Genomic DNA, 20,173 nt, shown 5'->3' with positions numbered 1-20,173 from the left:
GATGCTTATGGAGTTTCTTCCTCCTCACACTCCATTCCTAAATCCAATTGAGGAGTTTTTCTCTTCCTGGAGGTGGAAGGTATATGACAGGCATCCACATACCCAAATGACCCTGCTAGCAGCTATGGATGCAGCTTGTGATGACATCACAGCAGAGTCCTGCAGAGGGTGGATTCGACACTCCAGAAGATACTTTCCCCGATGCATCGATAGAGCTGACATTCGCTGTGATGTTGATGCAAATATGTGGGCAGACAGACGGGAGCGTCTAATATCAATGGTTGATATGCAGCAGTGTCTGTTTTTCATTTTTCTTTTTGTGTCATAACTACTGCAGTAAGGTTTACTGTCTAAGTGAGTTTATGTTTGCTGTAAAATGTTTGATTTACTGTGTTTCCCCAGTTGCACAATGCTGTGCACAGTTTCAATCGAATATTATCAAGAGTGCATATGAAGTGTCTTGATTTTCCTTTACAATTTATGGTTTTCAACATGCCATGCATGCTGTCCAGACTTGACATGTCATTGGGAAGCACCTCCAAAGAAATCCGTCACAATGAGAACATGTTTAAACCATTTGATTTTGTGACCAAAGGTGCTGGTGTAATGACTTGTAATTGTGACAGCCCTGACACTTGGATTGATATAAGTACTTGCTTTTGATGAATATATTATCTGTTTTGATGAAGGGACTCACTTTTGCAAGTTATCCACCATGTTTTGCAGTTTGCACTAATTGTTTTGAGAAAAGCCTTAGTAGTGGTGCAGAGATCAATTCTGTTGTGAGAAATGCACCAAAGCAACTGAGAAAAACTGTAAAAATATTATAGTTTCACGCTAGTAATGATTTGTGGCCACATGCCCTAGCTCCCTGCCCTAATAGCAATTACTGTTGCCGCACAATCCAGCTAAAGGCAATATTTTCATGTTTAGTTTCTCTTCATTGTCTTGACCTGCACGGTATCCTGGATTTATATCCCAAATCTGCTCCCTCTGACCTACAATCAACCTTAATTAAATCAGCAAGACGTATGATCTTTTCTTTCATTTCTATATGTCTCTGTGTATGTACACACGCATGCATGTATGTTTTTCCACATTCTATCCTTCTCCTCTTTTCTTTTTAGCTCCTCTACGTTACTTTTCAGCAATTGAAATCAAGGTAATGACTGGGCAAGGAAAAGGAATGTTCTTTCAATAGATAATTAGGGAGATTGGTTTACCAGGGCCACTCAAAGCCTTTTCAAATGCAGGGCTGAAGCCAGGCCTTGTTGTTGGGTGAGCCCAAAAGACTCCCAAGAGAGGCATTCGCCTTGGCTTCATTTCTCAGAGCAGGTGCCTGGCAGGTAGTCAATGGAGACGACCAGTCGAGATATATAAGAAACCCATCCCCCTGTACAAGGGGTCAACATCACAGGTCAGGGGTCATGAGCAGAAGTCACAAGGTCAATGTTTAGCACACAGGACTGGCCAGATGACTGGAAATGCATCCTGAACAGCCACCTATCACATGTATGACTGGATGTGTGAAGAAAATGAGGACACACTTGTTGTTGAATGACAGCTAACGTTTCTTTCATTTCTGTCAAACTATCATGTGAGTTTAATACTGTACTTTTTCTATTCTAATCAACAACTGAAAATTACATTCATACAGCACTTTTTAAATCAGTGTACAAAATTTATTAAGTGAGGCACTATAGTGTAGTAGTTGTCACCTTTGCCCAACCAAGGCTCCTAGGTTCAAGACCAGGAGGTCACACAAAAGGAAGGACATCAGTCATGGATGGATAGATAGATAGATAGATAGATAGATAGATAGATAGATAGATAGATAGATAGATAGATAGATAGATAGAAATTTGTCATTGCCTGTAGGTTATTATTGACAAGGTCTCAAATAACACAGCATTGCACATGAAGGTATCAGCCCTCCACCTTCATACTTCACCCAGCCACCAGCTCTGGACACCTTGTGATCCTGGGCTGCACCCCAAAGGAAACACTATATAAATGTCAATGTACTGACTACTGTAACCGTCACAGCCATAAAGGGGGAAGCACAGGAGATTTTCTTTCTGTCACTCTAGTGGTGGTTCCTGGAAGTGCAGCTGTGATTTAGGGACAGATCCTCTCACATAGCAGTGGATGTGAGCTTCTGTGGCACGAAACTGAAACTGTGGTCGGTTGGCAAAATGTGCACGCTCAGTCTTTGCTGCTTGTTCATGCACCTCTACACATGTAAGGGAATGGTTACAGAAACTATTGTAGGATACACAGACATATCCCATCTCAACCTCTGTGTTACATGTATGAATTGTTTTGGTCTCTACAACCAGTTCTGCATTAGCATTTGTGAAAATACGAAAGCAACATATCCAATATGCATGTCAATTTTTCTCTCTCCAATCAAATAGAAAGCCTGTGAAGTAAATATCTATTTTCTTACTGCCTGGCTGTTTACAACAGGGGAGAGTGGCTATATAAACCATGTGTGGCAAATGAAGAATTTCTTTATCGGGAATCGGCTTGGCCAGCATATGCTGGATATAGGAAACCCATAGCATCAGTGGCTTCATATTGGCTGCAGAGGTCAAAGGCTAGGGAAGGTCAAAGGTGTCGTCCTCCTTTCTCATCATGAAGTGCATTAACATCTTCTCCCAGTCCCATCTTATCCAGATGGCTAACCAGGCCAGAGGACAGATGCTCCATTTTAAAATATCTTAGGGATCCAAAACGGACCATCGAGAATAAATATGGCTGCATTTTTTGGACATCATATTTCAAAGGAATATGGATATGGGTGGATAGAGATTGCCTGCACTCAAACTGCGTTAACTAGATCTTAGCTGATTCTTGGTATGACTGCAACAGGTTGCTCTATTCACTATGTGTTTAAATTATATAAGTTTTCTTAAATTTAACGTTTGGAGCTAAAGCAAGCAGATTTCTTTGAAGCCTGGCCACCATGGCTGAAGAGCCATTACTCCCAGGTTTTTCTATACATTAACCATGCTACAGCAGCACAAGTGCATTACAGACAGCCGCCCCAGCAGGACCCAATTGTACTCCCTCTTGTTAAGTATTACCCCAACAGAGCTTTTGATTTTATTTTCATTTTTTTTCTCCACATGCCGCTTATCCTCCTCCCCGCCCCCGATCAGATTAGGATCGATTGCTGCGTAGCAGAGCTTGCCCAGACAGAAGGACCAGAACAACGCTACAGCGTGATTGTGCTCCTCAGGCCCCGCCTTGGAGACTATGCGACTAAATAGAATGATTTGCCCTTAGATGTCAAATTTCCTCCGAGACAAGGATGTCAATACCAATTAGATTGTCTGCAGTTGCCGTAGTTACGCTAGCCTGCCCCACACACCATTGCCGCCACCCCAACATCTTTCCCTCTAAACATACACTCGCGCTCTTTTAACGTCTCTCTCACATCTCTTTTTTTTTGTAGGCAGAGTGGTGGTCTCGGCACCAAGCCTTTAGCCTCAAATCAGTTTTATGACTGGCGCTGCGCAGACATTAGGCTAACTCCATTAGCCTCTTGGAGATGGCCTGAGGGGATACTGAGGGGCCAAGGATGGGACTGGGTAAGGGTGTGTGTGTGTGTGTGTGTGTGTGTGTGTGTGTGTGTGTACGGGTTCGTACTATCCTGGTGGGGACCAAAATCTGACTTTTACTATCCTGGTGGGGACTTTCTGCACCGTGGGGACCAAAATCCAGGTCCCCTCGGGGTTGAAAGCAATTTTCACACTCAAAATGCGGTTTTACTGTCAGGGTTACAATTAGGTTATGGTTAGGTTTAGGGTAAGGGTCAGGGTTAGGCATTCATTTTTAATGGTTAGGGTTAGGGTAAGGGGCTAGGGAAAGCATTATGTCAATGGGATGTCCCCACGAGGATAGCAAACCAGACATGTGTGTGTGTGTGTGTGTGTGTGCGTGAGTTTGTCAGTGTGAGAGTGTGTGTGTGTCTGTGTGAGTTTGTCTGTGTGAGAGTGTGTGTGTGTGTGTGTGTGTGTGTGTGTGTGTGTGTGTGTGTGTGTGTGAGTGTGTCTGTGTGAGTTTGTCTGTGTGAGAGTGTGTGTGTGTGTCTGCGTGAGTTTGTCTGTGTGTGTGAATGAAAGACAGAGAGGGAGAGAGGGGGAGAGCGAGAGACAGATTTTGTGTTATAAGTTTCATGTTATGGACGCACAGTGTGAGCACTCAGGTTGCATCAGAGCATCGGGCCGTGTAGTGTGAGAACATGGATTGTAACATACGAACTTCTAGCCCCTGCGATTCAATCATACAGTTTGAGCAGGATTTAAACAATGCGACTTAAAAAAATCGTACTGTATATGCCCAGCTTAAGGAAACTACAGCAGTCTAAAACAAAATCTTGTTCTTTCCACAACGCTGGATGAATGACAGTTTCCTCATAACTTCTCCGGTTTAAAGACAACTTCCTGTTTGAATAAGTAATTACTCATTAGTTGCTTGTTTGGAGTATAGTGCTTTTGCTAAATTTCCTTGTTTTTTTTTGTTTTATTGTTTATCGTTTCCTCTTTTCCTCTTCATAGTTTAATGGGGTTTCACCTGCTTCTTGTTAGTTCCTTGAGTAATCATCCACCTGTCGGTTGTTATTGCAGCGTATTGCCAGTGTAATGAATTGTACTGACCAACATATCACAAAAAGTTTAAACCTTTAACATTTTTTGTAATTCTGCAAGCAGATGACCCACCAAACTGTCTCGTTAATAAACTTACTGACTCCAAAGATCAAACAGGACATACTATAAGATGGCAATCATCAGCACAAATGAAGGTCATTTAGATCAGACTGACATTTTTTTTCTTTTTTTATTTAGTGCACATTTTAATTTATATATTGGCAAAAACTGGTTGTAGCACTGACAGGCACCCTTTGAGAAACCACCAAAGTTTTATCTGTACTGTATATAAACAGAATCACAGGAAGAAAAAGCAACCCTCTTGATGAAGAAGCTGAATACTGCTGAGAAACCACCAAGTCAAAGTCCCGACCTTTCAGTGGAATTTTGTAGCAGCTGAAGTAAGAAGTTCCTCCAACATATACAGGGGTATACACTGGCAGGTGGGGGTTAGACAGAGATCATAGTTTGAATTAATGTAATTGTTGCTGTTTCTTGGCAGACAGGAGACATGATCTGTTTGGCTGGACATCTGCTACAGAAATGAAATATATACTGTAATTTGAATAGGTTACTGAAAAATTCATTTTATTCATTCATGCATTCCTCAGTTGATTAAAACCTCCAGGAACAAACATTTTGGCTTAAATGTTGAACTGAGAAATGTTTGAACACTGAATGAATGATAGTTTCCTCATAACATCTCTCCCTGTTATCTTCTATCGTATCTTTTCCTTGTTCCTCCTTTATCATTTTTGTAGTTTAATTAATTCATACTGCCCCGTGTAATAGTCTAGTGTTCTGAAAGGTAGTTGCCATCATAACCTGGTCCTGTAAAGCCTAAACCATGAAGTCATAATGAGAAAATTGATTTTTTTAAAAACAGGTATCATCATTGAACTTTCTCTAGAATAAGATTTTTTAAAATTAAATTAAAATCTTCATTCATTTAGCAAAAAAAAAAAAAAAAAATCAATGATAGGAGTAAAATTGAAAGTGAAATTAGACCTGTTATTCAAATGCAAGGCTTAACCTGTTTATTAAAATCTGATCTTTCACAACAGGTTTAAGGAAGTGTATGATCAGTGAGGCAGATAATAGATTGAAAGGTGTTTTGTTGATCCAACTGGCTGAGCAGGAAACAATTTCATGTTTCACGGCTCATCTTTTGAACGAAAGTAATACAGCGTTAATACCTGCTGAAAAGCTTTGCTTTTATTTATTATTTTTTACTTTTATTTATTTTTATTTGCAATAAAAGCAGTAAAATGCAGCTGCACTGATCCTGATTTCCGATGAGATTCTGTTATTTTTTTTTGGGGGGGGGGGGTTAACCTATATTGAAAACCTGCTCAGTTTGTTTCTGCTAACCTGCAGCTGATGATGCCTGTATTGAAATATGACCTTGACCAACATCTTTACCAGCAAACACAATGAAACACTTCAAAACGCAGTACAGACTGATATTGTGTAAATCCTTGGTGTAGCTAATTAATGTCACCCACAAAGCATCAATGGATTAGGACTTATTCTGTGCAGAGACGCAGGACGGGAGACATTTTAAATGAACAAATGAAGTGAAACATTGAAAAGGTTGAACATTGCTGACAGCTGCACCTTAGAGGACACTCCCACAAGTTCTGCATAAAAAGAGATATCGGTTTTGAGTTGTTAGATCAACAAGGAAGTTCTTCAGAGTAAGATCTTGGTGTCATTAGCAGAGGTAAGATAGATAACATTGACAGTTTCTGCACTGAAACTGATTGTAGATAGAGGACACATTTGAAATGACTTCTCATAATATCTTTTGGTTAATATAATTTTGATTTTTCTTCTTTCAAGAGTGAAAATGGGCGATTATGAGGTGATCATTTTCACTGGCAATGTCTCCAATGCCTCCACTTTTAACAAGATCTACATTAAGCTAGTCGGCACAGATGGAGAGAGTGAACGCACACAGCTGTGGAGCTGTGTGCCATCTTTCTATAGGGGAGCAGTAAGTATGATACTTAGCAATATAAAGGCAGTGGGAAATCACCTCCCTTATAAAAGTAACAGAAGCAGGTTCAGGGAGAGACAGCCATCTGCCATGACTTCTTGGAAGTAAGGGTAAAGAAAAGAGAGCATAGGGAGAGTGGATGGAACCCAAACTGTGGGAGAGAAGACAAAACCTGAGAGAGCTTAATAAATAGTGGTTTGATTACAGCCACCTTAAAAGGCTGTCGTACAGAATCTCAATTGTAGTTAGTCACATTTTGGAGTTTTTAATAAATTTGGCCATGTTGTTAGAAACAAGGGCTGTACTTTCCAAAGTGGGAAGGGTGGTATCCTTCCTAATCAGATAAAAATTTTCCACAGCAAACTGGATGTTTAAATTTGTGCCATGGTTATATGAGATTACATCGTGATTTATAGCATTAAATACTCTGAAACTGAAATGTACATTTTAATTTTGCCTGTGTAGTAACTGCACTGTGATTAATAGTAGGTAAAGACGTGTGATAAAATACAAATTCAGTTAAATACATGCTGACCTAATGTACATTTTTCAAAGGTATTCTGTCTTCTATGCTACTTTTACTTCAGGTGTCACATTTTATCGTGTCCTGCCGAAAATCCCTTGGACATCTAGCACTGATAGAGCTAGAAAAAGAGAATCAGACGCTTGTCCCAAACAAGGCTTGGTATCCTGCTAAGGTGGATGTGACGTCCCCTGAGGGAGGCAAATACAGCTTTCCTGTCTACCGCTGGATCACTGACAGCAAGCCGCACTACTTCAGAGAGGGGGCAGGTTTGTGTCAATGTTAGAAATGAATAAATTAAAAGCAAAAAATGATGTAGCTATTCGTTTAGAAGAGATCATAAAGATTATAAAAATTAACTGAAAAATGACACATTAAGTCTTCTTTTAAAAAAAAATGTCTTTAAGAGAAATTTTATAGACAATAAAGAATTCGCTAATTGGATCTCCTCAGTGATTGTTTGAGAGAATAGTTCCTGCCCACGACAAGATGGAGGAGCAAATCAGCAGCAAGTGTATCACTCCTCCAGTTTTCCACCTGAAGACAGCGTTTACATTGCAGTCTACCTTTGGTAGTTTTTTGGCCAGTATCTGTAACATTCTGGAGATTCCTCATTGTTTTGACACGCCCACACACAACCTGAGTACACACTAAGTACACTACACTACGAAGTAAAAGTAAGAGTAAAAGTGCTGCAAGCACAGCAAAATTATAGGAATTTTGGGAATAACTTATCATATTGTAATTTATCATCAACTCTGACCACAAACATCTGGAGTTAATTAAAACAAAAACAAACAATATCATGAAAACCAGCAGGAACATCTGCAGCTGGTAACCAGAACTAATGAAACAGACCAAGCAGGTAGATCAAATTCAAACCGTTCTGTCTTTAAGAAGAATTTTTACCTTGTTGTGTGTGTTTTTTCTAGCTCTCACAGTGATTGAAGACAAGCACAGACTTCTTGGCCAGTACAGTCGGGAAAAGGAGCTTCTGGAAAGACGCAAAGTCTACAGGTAAGAGATGAGAACCAATAGAATGAAGGCCTGAAATCCTTCTCCACCCCTGGCTCGATCAGTTGGATGTAAATTTGTGAAATACCAAGATAATTTAAACACCACATAATATCTGCTAGGATTTCATGTGCATCGTCGAAGCATAGATTTGCGTGTACAATAAATTAGTCAGTAATGCCATTTGTTTTCTATACTATAATCCCTTTCCACTACACTTTAGTTATTTTGTTTTTGTATATTTTATATGTTTTGTCTTTATCTTCTGTTCCAGCTGGGACAAGCAGGGCATCTCCCACCTGAAGGCAGACAGTGTTTTATCACTCCCCTATGACATCCGCTTCTCTTTGACTAAGACTGTAGAGATGGTCTACATTGGGGCCACAGGGTGAACTCCTCATGTCATATATATATATATAAGATAGATAGATGTGTAGGTGTGTGTGTATACACATGGCATGATTTCAATCATCTGAAAAAGCTACTGTGTTTTTTCCTAGACTGGGAAGGCTGGGACTGATGGGAATGCTTCAGTCTAACAAGTTTCATTGTATAGAGGATATTAAACAACTATTAAATGTCCACAAAACTCAAGTTTCAGGTAATGAACAATCATTAGACCATATTATAATGCATAATATAATGCATAATAGCACATAAAGTAACATAGAATATGTCATATTATTAGGACTCTGGCATTTATGTCCATGATATGATCAATTTTATTTTCCTGTTTTTTGCCTGCGGTCAAATTTTATGATATTAACAGTGGCTGAGAAGGATTGTAAAGCATTTTAAACACAGAGAAGTAAAATTATATTTTATTTCTAGAATACGTCTCTAACCACTGGAAGGAAGATGCATTCTTTGGCTATCAGTTTCTAAATGGTACCAATCCCATTTTGATCCAACGCTGTACACAACTGCCCAATAACTTACCTGTCACGGATAAAACGGTTTTCCCTGATGGTCAGCATAATTTGGCAGAAGAAATAGAGGTTTATTTAATTTAAATTTCTATTAAATAAAGTTGACTGATATCTGGTTGCTCTTATTTGCATGTTGGTGAGGTATTTGTATTGGCAAATTTTACTTCGCAGTTATAATACCTAGACTAAATGCATGGGGTCAAATAATTTGTCATTCCTTCTGAAATTTCAAACAGAAGGGTAACATCTTCCTGTGTGACTACAAGCTTTTGGATGAAGTGGAGTCAAACACCATCAATGGGAACAAACAGTTCTTGATGGCCCCCCTTGTCCTACTTTGGAAAAACAATGCTGGTCAGTTAATGCCAGTTGCTATTCAGGTGAGCTTAGTACTCAGACATTAATAACGTAAATTAACTGGTTCCTATATAGCACTTTTCAAGCCTACCTGAGCACTCAAATTGCTTTAAGACAACGTCCCTCTGTTGTATATGGATTTTGTTTATCTTTTTCCTTCTGCATAGAGATTAGCTCTTACTAAGCCAATCCCCGTTGTTGCTGCCAATGTCTGTGCCAGAAAAAAGTTCTCAGTAGCTTTAGCTAGGAAAGGAAATTAATAAGAATTTAGGGATTCCAATTCCATTATCAATATCACTCATTGATTCAATTCATTATCAATTCTCTTATTGATTGTCTATCCGGTCTTTAAGTCTTACGTCATTAGCCGCATCCGGGCCCAAACTCTGCTTCAGGTCCCTAAGTCAAATGATCACTGCAGCATTACTGAGAGTTGAAAAACTGTCTAAATTCATTTATCTTTAATAAAATGATCAGTGTTGCTGCTTTACCAGGTGTAACGATTAAGTTTAACATCCAGGGATCCATGAAAACAGAATTTGTTAAATTTAACTGAGTTCGAAGTTAGCAGGGAGTTAGCTCGCTAGCTTCCATCTAAATATAATACACCATGTTCTGACTGAGAGATTTCTGAAAAAATTAAAACTTACAGCTCTGCTATCACTTCCAACATAAATGAAGAAAGAAAACTAAACAGCAGTGACGTTTGTAGGGTTACTGAAGTTGGACTAGCTGGTATATAATGATGTGCTGCATGATCGCTAGCGACACAGCTATGTTAGCATAACATTAGCACAGTGAAGCTGGAGGACGAACGAACTTTTTTCCACTCGATAAAAGCCAATGTGAGGGTTCCTGATGGTTAGGAACAAATGTAATCGCATGGCAGGATGCTGTAAACGGACCAAACTCCAGTCAGGGGAACAAGTGAGATAATCCAACCACAAAACGAGGTTAGTCATTAATATACTGCTGCATGGGCTGTAATGTAGTTACATCATAAGGTTTTAAAAACTGAGCTTTAAAATGATTAGCGGAAATAAAAATAGAGAGAGGCCGACAGTGATCACTGACTGTTTTTAGGGGCTTGTTGAGATGAAATAGAACAAGATATAAAGCATTAAAGTATGTTAAAAACACAATAGCCAAATTAGTACTTTTGAACCGGAAGCAGGATTCAGCACATCATCACTTAAAGGCCGGATAGGTTCTGGTTGGCTCAGCTTTGAGAATAACCACTATCTCTAAGCAGCATATCAAGGAATGTCTCAGGAATATCATTTAACAATATCAAACTGAAGTTAAAATCTCATACACCTACCTACACTAATCCTATCCTAATGAGGAGTCACATATGATCTTTCTCTTAATATTTAGATATGAACAAAAAGCCAACAACACAAAGCAAAGATAAAAACAGCACAAAGAAACTTAAAAACAATCAGAACTGTGATTCTACTATTTCAACAAGAACAGCCAGAAATTGAGGTTGCAGCCTGACTGCTCATCAGTTTGTTACCTGTTGAAGTCCACGTCTGGAGGATTTCTTCTGCAATATTCATTTTTTAAAAGTTCTCCCAGGGCTCCCACTAATAATTAGTTCCCTTAGGAACCACATGTTAAAATGGGCTGAATCCTGTCTTCTTTTACCTTGATGAATGCACGATGGACAACTTAGCCTCACAGGATAACTTAGAGAGTTTTGAGAATCTTGTCAATTTAGCTATTGGGATTTATCTGCTAGCTTGTAGCATGGGAGCCAATGCAGCTGGGTCACGCAAGACTGGCATCAAAGGAGATGGCAGAGATTTGTGGAGTGACTCTGCACATATTGTGATCTGTCTGCCTTTTCTTGGCCACCTGCCTCGTTCAACTTAAAGAAAGTGCCATCCTCTAAATGTGGCGGTACTGGTAAGCGGTGTCTTCTGGACTCGAAGGTCCCCACATGCAACAACCTTTCACTGGCAGTCTTTCTTTTCAAGTGATTTTAAACTCTGGTGCTGAATTTAATTGACAGTTAGCTTATGAAACAACTTAGTACGGAGGTTTGGCCCTCGAGGCTCCTGTGGAAGTAACTGCCAGTCACTCCCCACCATCACAGGGTTTTTGATCAGCACGTTCTACTTGTCACACTTCTTACAATTCACTATCCCTTCAGCCCAAAATTGGGTCCTTAAACCTGTCTTAGAAACTGCAGATTTAGCTTTAGTTCCCTAGTAATATCTTGACACGAACAGCAGGTTATTTTCCTTCCTCCACACGACCCCTAAGACTCTCAGCTACTGGTCTCTCCCCTTTCGAGTTATCTCTAAAGTACTTTACAAGGGCAGAGACCAGTAGCTATTGCTTCCTAAGAGACTGAAATCACAGTTCCCTCCATGCCTTAACACCTATATCACAGCCGGAGGATACGAAGGCAGACTTTTCTGTGACGTAGAATCATTGATTTGCCAACCAGAGAAAAAGAGGACTGGTACGATCCAGCCTGGATGGGGTTTACCTTCGCTTTCTGTTTTGCTTCTCAGGAACAGTTGGGCAGCTGGGTGTGACTGTGGTGTACATGGTTTCTCTGGCACACCTAGGGCCATTTGGCTCTGTCAACCTAGTGTACTTAAGTAGCAATGTGGCAGATTGTTGTCTCTGCTCTGGTGGTTTTGTTGTGACTTGAATTTTGAGAAAGTGGCAATCTGCACTCTCTACTTTTGCTTTTCGGCAGTCCTCCTTCCAGCTTGCCAGTTTTCCCAGGATCTGTCAGAAGAATATCAGCCATGACCCTTCTCCACTTTCACCAGACTGTCTTGCCACTGTAAATCCTGCACTCTGTGCTGCTTACCTGGACACCTCTATGCCTCTCAAACACCACTACTCTTACCTTTATTCCTCTCTGCCTCAGCCACCTTTCCTCAAACTCCTCACACAAGACTTTTTAACTTTTTGACAAATAATCTCTACTCTCCTTTAAATTCTTTCATTCATTATCCAAATCTTTTCCTAGTCATGTGCTTTCCAGTCACTAACTGCCATTTCTCTGTCTCCCCGGATTGCCCAAGATCCTCGGTCTGTTTCTTTCCTGTGCCTTTAATTGTTATTTTTACAGTAAATAAAGCTTTTCACTGCAGTTTGTGTTTGAGTTGGTCTGCTCAACATCTATAAAAGTGTTTGATGGTTAGCAGTTAGTAATGATTAAAAAAAGCTAGGTACAAGTAAGAAAACACATTTATTCATTCTCCTGCAGCTGAAGCAGAAACCAGCAGAGGACAACCCGATCTTTTATCCTAGTGATTCTGGGTACGACTGGTTGTTGGCCAAGACGTTTGTGAGAAGTGCAAACTTCAACCTTTATGAACTAAATGCTCATCTGCTGCGCACGCACCTGCTAGCTGAGGTTTTTGCAGTGTCACTGCTCCGCAACCTTCCCATGGTGCATCCACTGTACAAGGTAATTAAAGCTGATTAGCCATTTCGAAGATATAACACAATGGTAAATGGTACAGAAAGCAACAAAACTTGTGACTTTGATGTCAGTCTTTTACATATATGTTATACAGCAGAATTAAACGTGTGAATATAAAACATCAGACAAGAAAGGAAAAAGTAGTCTTCTTACAAATGAACTTCTATGTTTCCCTCAGCTTCTCATACCTCACACTCGCTACACTTTGAACATCAACTTCTTAGCTCGGATGCTTCTGATATCTAAAGGAGGAACTTTTGCTAAGGTATAAACAAACAAAAAAGACAAACAAATGTTCTTTTTGACCAGCATGTATTTTTTTTTTTGCAACTAAGATTTGACTGTTCCCTAGTTTACATCTTCTGGTGGAGAGGGCACCCTCACAATCCTGAGAAGATCACTGACCTCACTGACCTACAGCTCCCTCTGTATCCCAGATGATATTGCGGAACGTGGGCTGAAAGATGTGCCAAACTTCTACTACAGGGATGATGGACTCCAGCTTTGGGAAATCATAAACAGGTTCTATTACCACTTTGTCTGACACAACATACATATAATTATAGAATAACTTCAATTTATTTTGAAGTTCACCTAGACCATTCTTCACACCCTGGTAAATGTGGTAATGCACTTTCAGATGCTTGCCGAAACAAAAACAAAATTCTTCCAGATGGCTTCCCAGTTATTATTTTAAATGAAAGAATTAATGAATGAAGCATTTATTTTTCACTTGCAGTTGCCCGCAGTGAAACTGACACTTCTGACCATACATGTACTACACAAACATCACATTGGGGAGACAGGTCAGAATAGATATCATTTAAGAAGAACAGTGAAAATACACAACATCAGGGACAGGAGGAGAAAAAAAGGACTCTACTCAGACTGGCCTCCACTAGGAGAGCAGTTTAAGGGCAGCAAAAAAAAACAAAACACCTCAGCACATAAAAAGCAGACGAATCTTCACATCTTACATCATCAAACGACATAAGAAGCAACTGGGGGGAAGGAATGAGTCAGTGCAGACAAACAGCCATCCGGTCCTGATGCCATCCTATGGTGCTGGTCCAGACTTGCTGCCTACATCGGCTGGGAGAAGCGTCGGAGGTGTCTGCGTCGGAGGTGTCTGGAGGTGGGGGGTCACCTCGCCTGGTTATATATACAGCGCCAAATCACAACCACAGTCGCCTCAAGGCGCCTTATATTGTAAGGTAGACCCTACAATAATAGATACAGAGAAAAACCCAACAATCATATGACCTCCTATGAGCGAGCACTTTGGCGACAGTGGGAAGGAAAAACTCCCTTTTAACAGGAAGAAACCTCGCGCAGAACCAGGCTCAGGGAGGGGCGCCCATCTGCTGCGACCGGTTGGGGTGAGAGAAAGAGAAAAAAAGAAGGAGAAAGAAGGTCAAGTTGGCAGTTCGTCTGGTAATCAGAAGGTTGCTGGTTCGAGCCCCGGCTCCGACAGTCTCGGTCGTTGTGTCCTTGAGCAAGACACTTCACCCGTTGCCAACTGGTGGTGGTCAGAGGGCCTGGTGGCGCCAATGTCTGGCAGCCTCGCCTCTGTCAGTGCACCCCAGGGCAGCTGTGGCTACAATGTAGCTTGCCATCAATGTGTGTGTGAATAGGTGGATGACTGAATGTAGTGTAAAGTGCTTTGGGGTCCTTAGGGACTAAGTAAAGCGCTATACAAATACAGGCCATTTACCATTCAAGGAGGGACAAAGACTTCCGAAAACAGCGTTGTTATCAGTGAAGACTTTTATTGTTCCAGTCAACTTCGACCTTTGCAGGCCTCTATCTGGCACCAGTGGGATAGCCACATGAGTGAAGATGGTGATTGTTTGTGTTTAGTGCGAACAACTGCATCCAGTTTTTAAAGCTGGTCTAATGTCTGTCACTGGTCACTAATTCTCTCAATTCCTATTGCAGAGCCGTGAGCTTCTCCAAGATCTTGCCCATATGTGTTCAATAAACACAGTCTGAGTACTCTGGTGGGATTTTGAACAGCTGTAGCCGCTTCTTGTTCTTCGATAAGTCAGGTCCAAGCCAGCTCCAATCAGCCAGAACTCTGTTATCGTGGTTCCGAATTGGTAGATGTCATTCAATGTCCTCCATCGATAATGTCGCTAAATACATGACACAACGACCATAGAGTATCACACAGCAAACGTCTCCGCAGGCCAATTGGGCTCTCCTGAGCCCAGGCTTTTTGTCGAGAAGAGGATGTCAGTTCCGTTATGGGACCAGTTGATCAAATCCATAAGGTTTTAGAGAACAAGACTGAGAGACTCTCTGAGGTCAGAGTGGGACAAGACTAGACAAGAACATGAGAAGCTAAGCAGGAAAGATAAGAGAGAGAGAAAGATAAGACTGCCTCCATCAGAGCCAATTCAAATGTTTATCCTCTGCATAGGGAAGCAATATCAGTCAGAGGAATAATTGCAGTTGTATTTATAGAGTTCAAATGAGCTTCAGACAATTTGTGCACTTAATCTGTTCTGAATCTGTTAATGTGTTTAGAAGCCCAGAATGCAACCAGAGATGTTTTGAATGGCATTATTTGATAATCATCTGTTATGCATTATAGCTTTTAAAATAATGTGTTTTAGAAACCATCAATGGAAGTAGGAACAAGTTTGAATGTGTCTCCATTTGTCCAAAGGTTTGTGAAGTCAACACTTGCCTTCTACTACAAGACTGATGCTGAGGTCCAAGAAGACACAGAACTGCAGAACTGGATTAAAGAAATTTTTCAGTATGGATTCCTTTCACAGGAAACCACAGGTGCTTCATTGTTTATTATATTATATTATATTTAATTTCTGTGTTGACATAATTCATATTTTATTCTGTCTTATTTTCAGGAATTCCTCGGGAATTCAGCACTATGGATGAGATGGTCAAGTTTGTCACCATGGTGATCTTCACTTGCTCTGCCCAGCACTCAGCTATCAACTCTGGACAGGTGAAGCCTTTTAATATATCCTGATTATTAGTGATGATGTTTACATCAGATTTTCTCAGTTCTCTCTGCATGGATCACTTTTGCATAGATAAATCCACTAAAATTTTGAGGTTTATGAGGGAATTTATGCAACTCCATCAGCAGTGAATACAATACATTACTTAATGCTTAATGTATTCTATGATCATAATTGAACTTTACCTTGTGAACATGGAAGCAGAAAGTACGTACAACTATTTCCAATTGGAATCCCATTTATTGTGCACTCATTCATGTACTACAGTGATGACCATTGTTGTAGGCCACAGCCCTCATTTTAAATCATAAGGTGATTCAAATAGTTCATAATTTATCTTCCAATGTATTAAGAAATCTAAAAGTTGATAGAAAATCATGCAGAGGATTTTAAATGTTTTTCAGTTTAATTCAATGGTAATTATAAAGGGCAGAATCATAACTCTCACCTCAAGGTGCTTTATATTGCATGTTAAAGACCAGTGTTGGGGTCCTTACTCAAAAGAAGTAATGTATTATACAATACTTGTTACTGCCCACTGCGCATTGCATTTTTGTAATGCAAGTAACTATACAATTGAAACTGTAATCTAATTACAATTTCTCACCTGAGACTGGGTGTACCAGTCCTAACCCAGCAGTCCTAAGTACAGGTGTTTAAGACTGCCTGCACTGATAAACTGACATTTCATCTGCCTTATGGACAGATTTTTTTTTACAAAAAAAAGTATGCTATACCTTCTAATGATGCTGCCTAAGAGAGGCATATATAACGTAAACAGTCTTAACACAAAACGCTATGAAACTCCATCATTAACAAATTCGAGTTACGTAAATATGATTCAAATCAGTATTTTTAATACCGAGAACATGATCTAATCACCATAACAAAATATTACAGTCAGCAGCATCAAACACTGTATTGAAGCCTGGTAGGAAAAGCAAAGAAAAGAGTCTGTCTTTAAGTTGGCTTTTAATAACTTAGAATACACTACAGTCCATTGGCTTATGGTGTTATAGACACTACATATTTGAACAAATCAGAAAAGAATAATTTATTTACTAAGATTTCATTAAGTTCAAGATCAGGACTTTTTTTCACAGTGAGTAATCCAAATCACCCAGCCACCAACATGTTACTCACTAACCTTGTGTTGTGGATATAAAAAGATGTTCTCTTGGCTGAAATGTGATCAGTTTTACGTGCAGTGGTCCCTCACTGTAACGCGGTTCACCTTTCGCGGCCTCGCTGTATCGCAGATTCTTTTTTTGTTGCAGTTATATTGCAAACATTGGGTTAACTTGAGCTGACTAACTTAAAATCTAGCCACCAGCTCTAAGTATATTTCTCAGAGTTTTGGAACTGTTTTAATAGTTATTATATGAATGTATTATTGAACTTGTCTAAAAACAGCAATTCTGCCTCATTTAGTTGGTTAGGGCTCCGAGATTCTCACCTGAGGCTGGGTGTTCCAGTCCTGACCCAGCAGTCCTAGGCTTGTTGCACATCTTAAAACACTGACAAGCCATTCTCTTATTTTTTCTCTTGCTCATCAAAAACAAAAGCACCATCGCTCCTGGGTCTTGCAGAGTCATAATACAACTCTGTGGTATCCCAGTAAGTCTTTTTGAGGCTTTACCTTCACTGTACCATATGTGCTGTTTGTGTTTATATTAGCCTAATCATAGCTCTGTAGCTAGCCACCAGGTAGCAGACCATTATTGGTCAAGTAGCATGGCTTTACTAAAACTGGCTGCTATTTAGTTTTAAGTCAGTCAGAACATGTTACATCATCTTTAGATGGGATGTTGCTAGCTAACTTCTTGCTAATGTCTAACTCGGCTAAACCTCATTGTTAAGAGATTTTACTGTTTTATTGGACCTTTTTATAAAGCTTATGTTTTACTTCATTTAACACAGAAACTATGTGGAAATAACTGCTCTTGTATAACTGTTTGTGACCACTTTTAGAGAAAAACAGGAAACGCCTAAGGAATTTGAAACTAGAAGATCACGCCGTAGTCACGAGGATGAAGACGTATAGTAGAATTAGTCTAAAGGGGAAGCACGCCGTTGCCCTTATAAGATTTATGAAAGGGTGTATTGTGTGAACGAGTGTATAAATAAAGAAGGCGGACTACAGTTGGGGGTGAGTCTCCACTGAGATCACCCATGTATATACATGCTTGAGTTGTGTCTTTCTTTGCTTGCTGAAATGATTCTTTGACACTCATGGATACCAGGATGTTAGACTTGATGGATAAATATAGATGTGAAACACCTTAGAAAACAACCTTTTAAATTTGTGGAATATTTGGTACATTTGGATCCAATGGTTAATGCTATCAGACCTAAAACTATCCCTCAAAGCCTATAAATAATGTATCAATTACTTCACCAATGCAGTACGATTTTGGTGGCTGGATGCCCAACAGTCCTACTACCATGGAACTTCCCCCACCAAAAGAAAAGGGGACAACAACTGAGAAAACGATACTGGACACATTCCCCAGTGTTAACACAACAGTGCATGCCATGGCCACAGTATGGCTACTCAGCAAGCAGTCCTCTGATAGTGTAAGTACTCACCAAAGACGTTTTGTTTTATGTTGCTTTTTGTTTATTTTAATGTAAAATACATGAAAATTTTTACTGGAGTTACTTATTTGATCAGCATTGCAGTGGAACCAAAACTAAATGTGCCATTGATCTCATATTGATCTCATCAGATTTTTCTTGGCAACTACCCAGAGAAGCATTTCACTGAGAGGTTTCCTCTCCTGAAGATAAAAGAATTTCAAGAAGAGCTCAAAAAGCTGAGTGCAGACATCAAAGCTAGAAACTCAAGGTTGGACTTGCCGTATACATACATGGATCCAGAGGTGGTCGAAAACAGTGTATCAATTTGAATACTGAAAGGCATCTTCTCCTTCAGCTTCATATTAATTTAATGGGGTAGGGGGAAGAGTGTGTGTTCAGATTTCAACTTTTTCACTTATTTAGCTTTTGTGTACATCATAATCTTAAAATTTCTTAATAGTGTATCAGTGATTATAACAAACAGGGAAACTGTAAGAATGAATGTGAAGCTGTTGCAGTCAGAAGGTTTTCATGAAGAGGGGGGTTTGCGTAGTCATGGCCTTTTTTGTCTCAAGATATGAATTATTTGATTTATATTTGTTCTTATTTCAGTGTGTTTCTCCTATCTCAAATTCTGATAAAAAAGAACAAAACAAACAAAACTTAATCCATATAAAATATTTACATTCCTTTTAATAAGAAGTGAAGAAATGAAAATAAGGATGCATTCTGTTTTAAGGGAGATTTGACAAACCTACACACAGACAATGAGACAACTACATATGCAGTTACAGATTAATAGAGTTTATGCATTTTAGGAATTGTGTGACAAGTGATGACAAAATACTGTGTAACTGCCGTGTTGTGATCACATGTTTAAACATTAAACTCAAAGCTTAAAGCATCGTGTTATCAGTCTGTGTGACTTCAGTTTCAACTGGATCCATTATGTTTTGTTATACAGCCGATTATTGAGGTTGCATCAAATAAATGCTTATAGCTTCATCTCCAACTGAGCTGACAGGCTATATATAAAACATGGATGTGCACATCGTCACTCAATCAACTGTGAACTCTTTTTATGGCAGATTTATGACCATCACCATGTTGGTTTCATAGAGCTTGAGGTAAGCATACTTGGAAAAGATGGTGGAGTGCTTAGTTATAAGCTAATGCTAGCTAGCTTAATTACTGTTAGGTTCATTTTTGAGAGAGAAGTCAAATATGCTCAAAGACACAAATATGTGATGCTAATTATGAGATATTAGCCTTACAGATAAAAATAAATAAATAAAGCCCAACATTATCAAGCTGCATCCATAGACTGTATGGGGACAGACATGGTAATTGATGCAAAATAAAATCCTGGAATTTAAATCAACTAAACTGGGGCACAGCTTTTGGAGTCACCTTTATAAGGCAGAGGCCATCAGTGTACACGCAGGTTCCAGCTTATTGCATTTCATAGCACAGCATGTGAGGATATCTCAGAAAAGGATAAATTTAAGTCTGCAGCTGTATTTTTTAATAAAAATAAAAGAACGAACCTAGATGTACGGGACATTAAGTAAGAGTAAAATAGGAACCATAATGGGATTACTCACCAGTTAAATAAAAATTTGGGAATATGACAGAACCCAACTCCTCAAGTGTTAAACTTTAAGTCAAAAGT

The 20,173-nt window shown here is 39.5% G+C and overlaps 1 protein-coding gene across 1 annotated transcript; it reads left to right on the top strand.

The window, feature by feature from the left end:
- Positions 1 to 6,504: 6,504 nt before the first annotated feature.
- LOC135932321 (polyunsaturated fatty acid lipoxygenase ALOX15B-like) lies at positions 6,505 to 19,384 on the top strand. The gene is made up of 14 exons (XM_065469768.1): positions 6,505 to 6,651; positions 7,242 to 7,446; positions 8,110 to 8,194; positions 8,466 to 8,579; positions 8,692 to 8,792; positions 9,023 to 9,189; positions 9,357 to 9,500; positions 12,713 to 12,916; positions 13,110 to 13,196; positions 13,284 to 13,453; positions 15,603 to 15,724; positions 15,805 to 15,905; positions 18,328 to 18,498; positions 18,651 to 19,384. Exons 1-14 carry the CDS (start codon positions 6,505 to 6,507, stop codon positions 18,828 to 18,830), a joined length of 1,998 nt encoding a protein of 665 aa, XP_065325840.1. The 3' UTR covers positions 18,831 to 19,384.
- The last annotated feature ends 789 nt before the right edge of the window (positions 19,385 to 20,173 follow it).

The sequence above is a fragment of the Pelmatolapia mariae genome, linkage group LG23 (genome assembly GCF_036321145.2).
Source record: "Pelmatolapia mariae isolate MD_Pm_ZW linkage group LG23, Pm_UMD_F_2, whole genome shotgun sequence".
Taxonomy (NCBI): Eukaryota; Metazoa; Chordata; class Actinopteri; order Cichliformes; family Cichlidae; genus Pelmatolapia; species Pelmatolapia mariae.
This window is presented reverse-complemented; position numbering and strand designations above follow the sequence as displayed.

Bases quoted from the DNA above. Each gene is read 5' to 3' on its own strand.
- LOC135932321 (XM_065469768.1), top strand. From the start codon at position 6,505: ATGGGCGATTATGAGGTGATCATTTTCACTGGCAATGTCTCCAATGCC. The intron at 8,195-8,465 runs GTAAGAGATGAG...CTTCTGTTCCAG, and splicing joins GAAAGACGCAAAGTCTACAG to CTGGGACAAGCAGGGCATCT. The intron at 13,454-15,602 runs GTTCTATTACCA...ATTTGTCCAAAG, and splicing joins CTTTGGGAAATCATAAACAG to GTTTGTGAAGTCAACACTTG.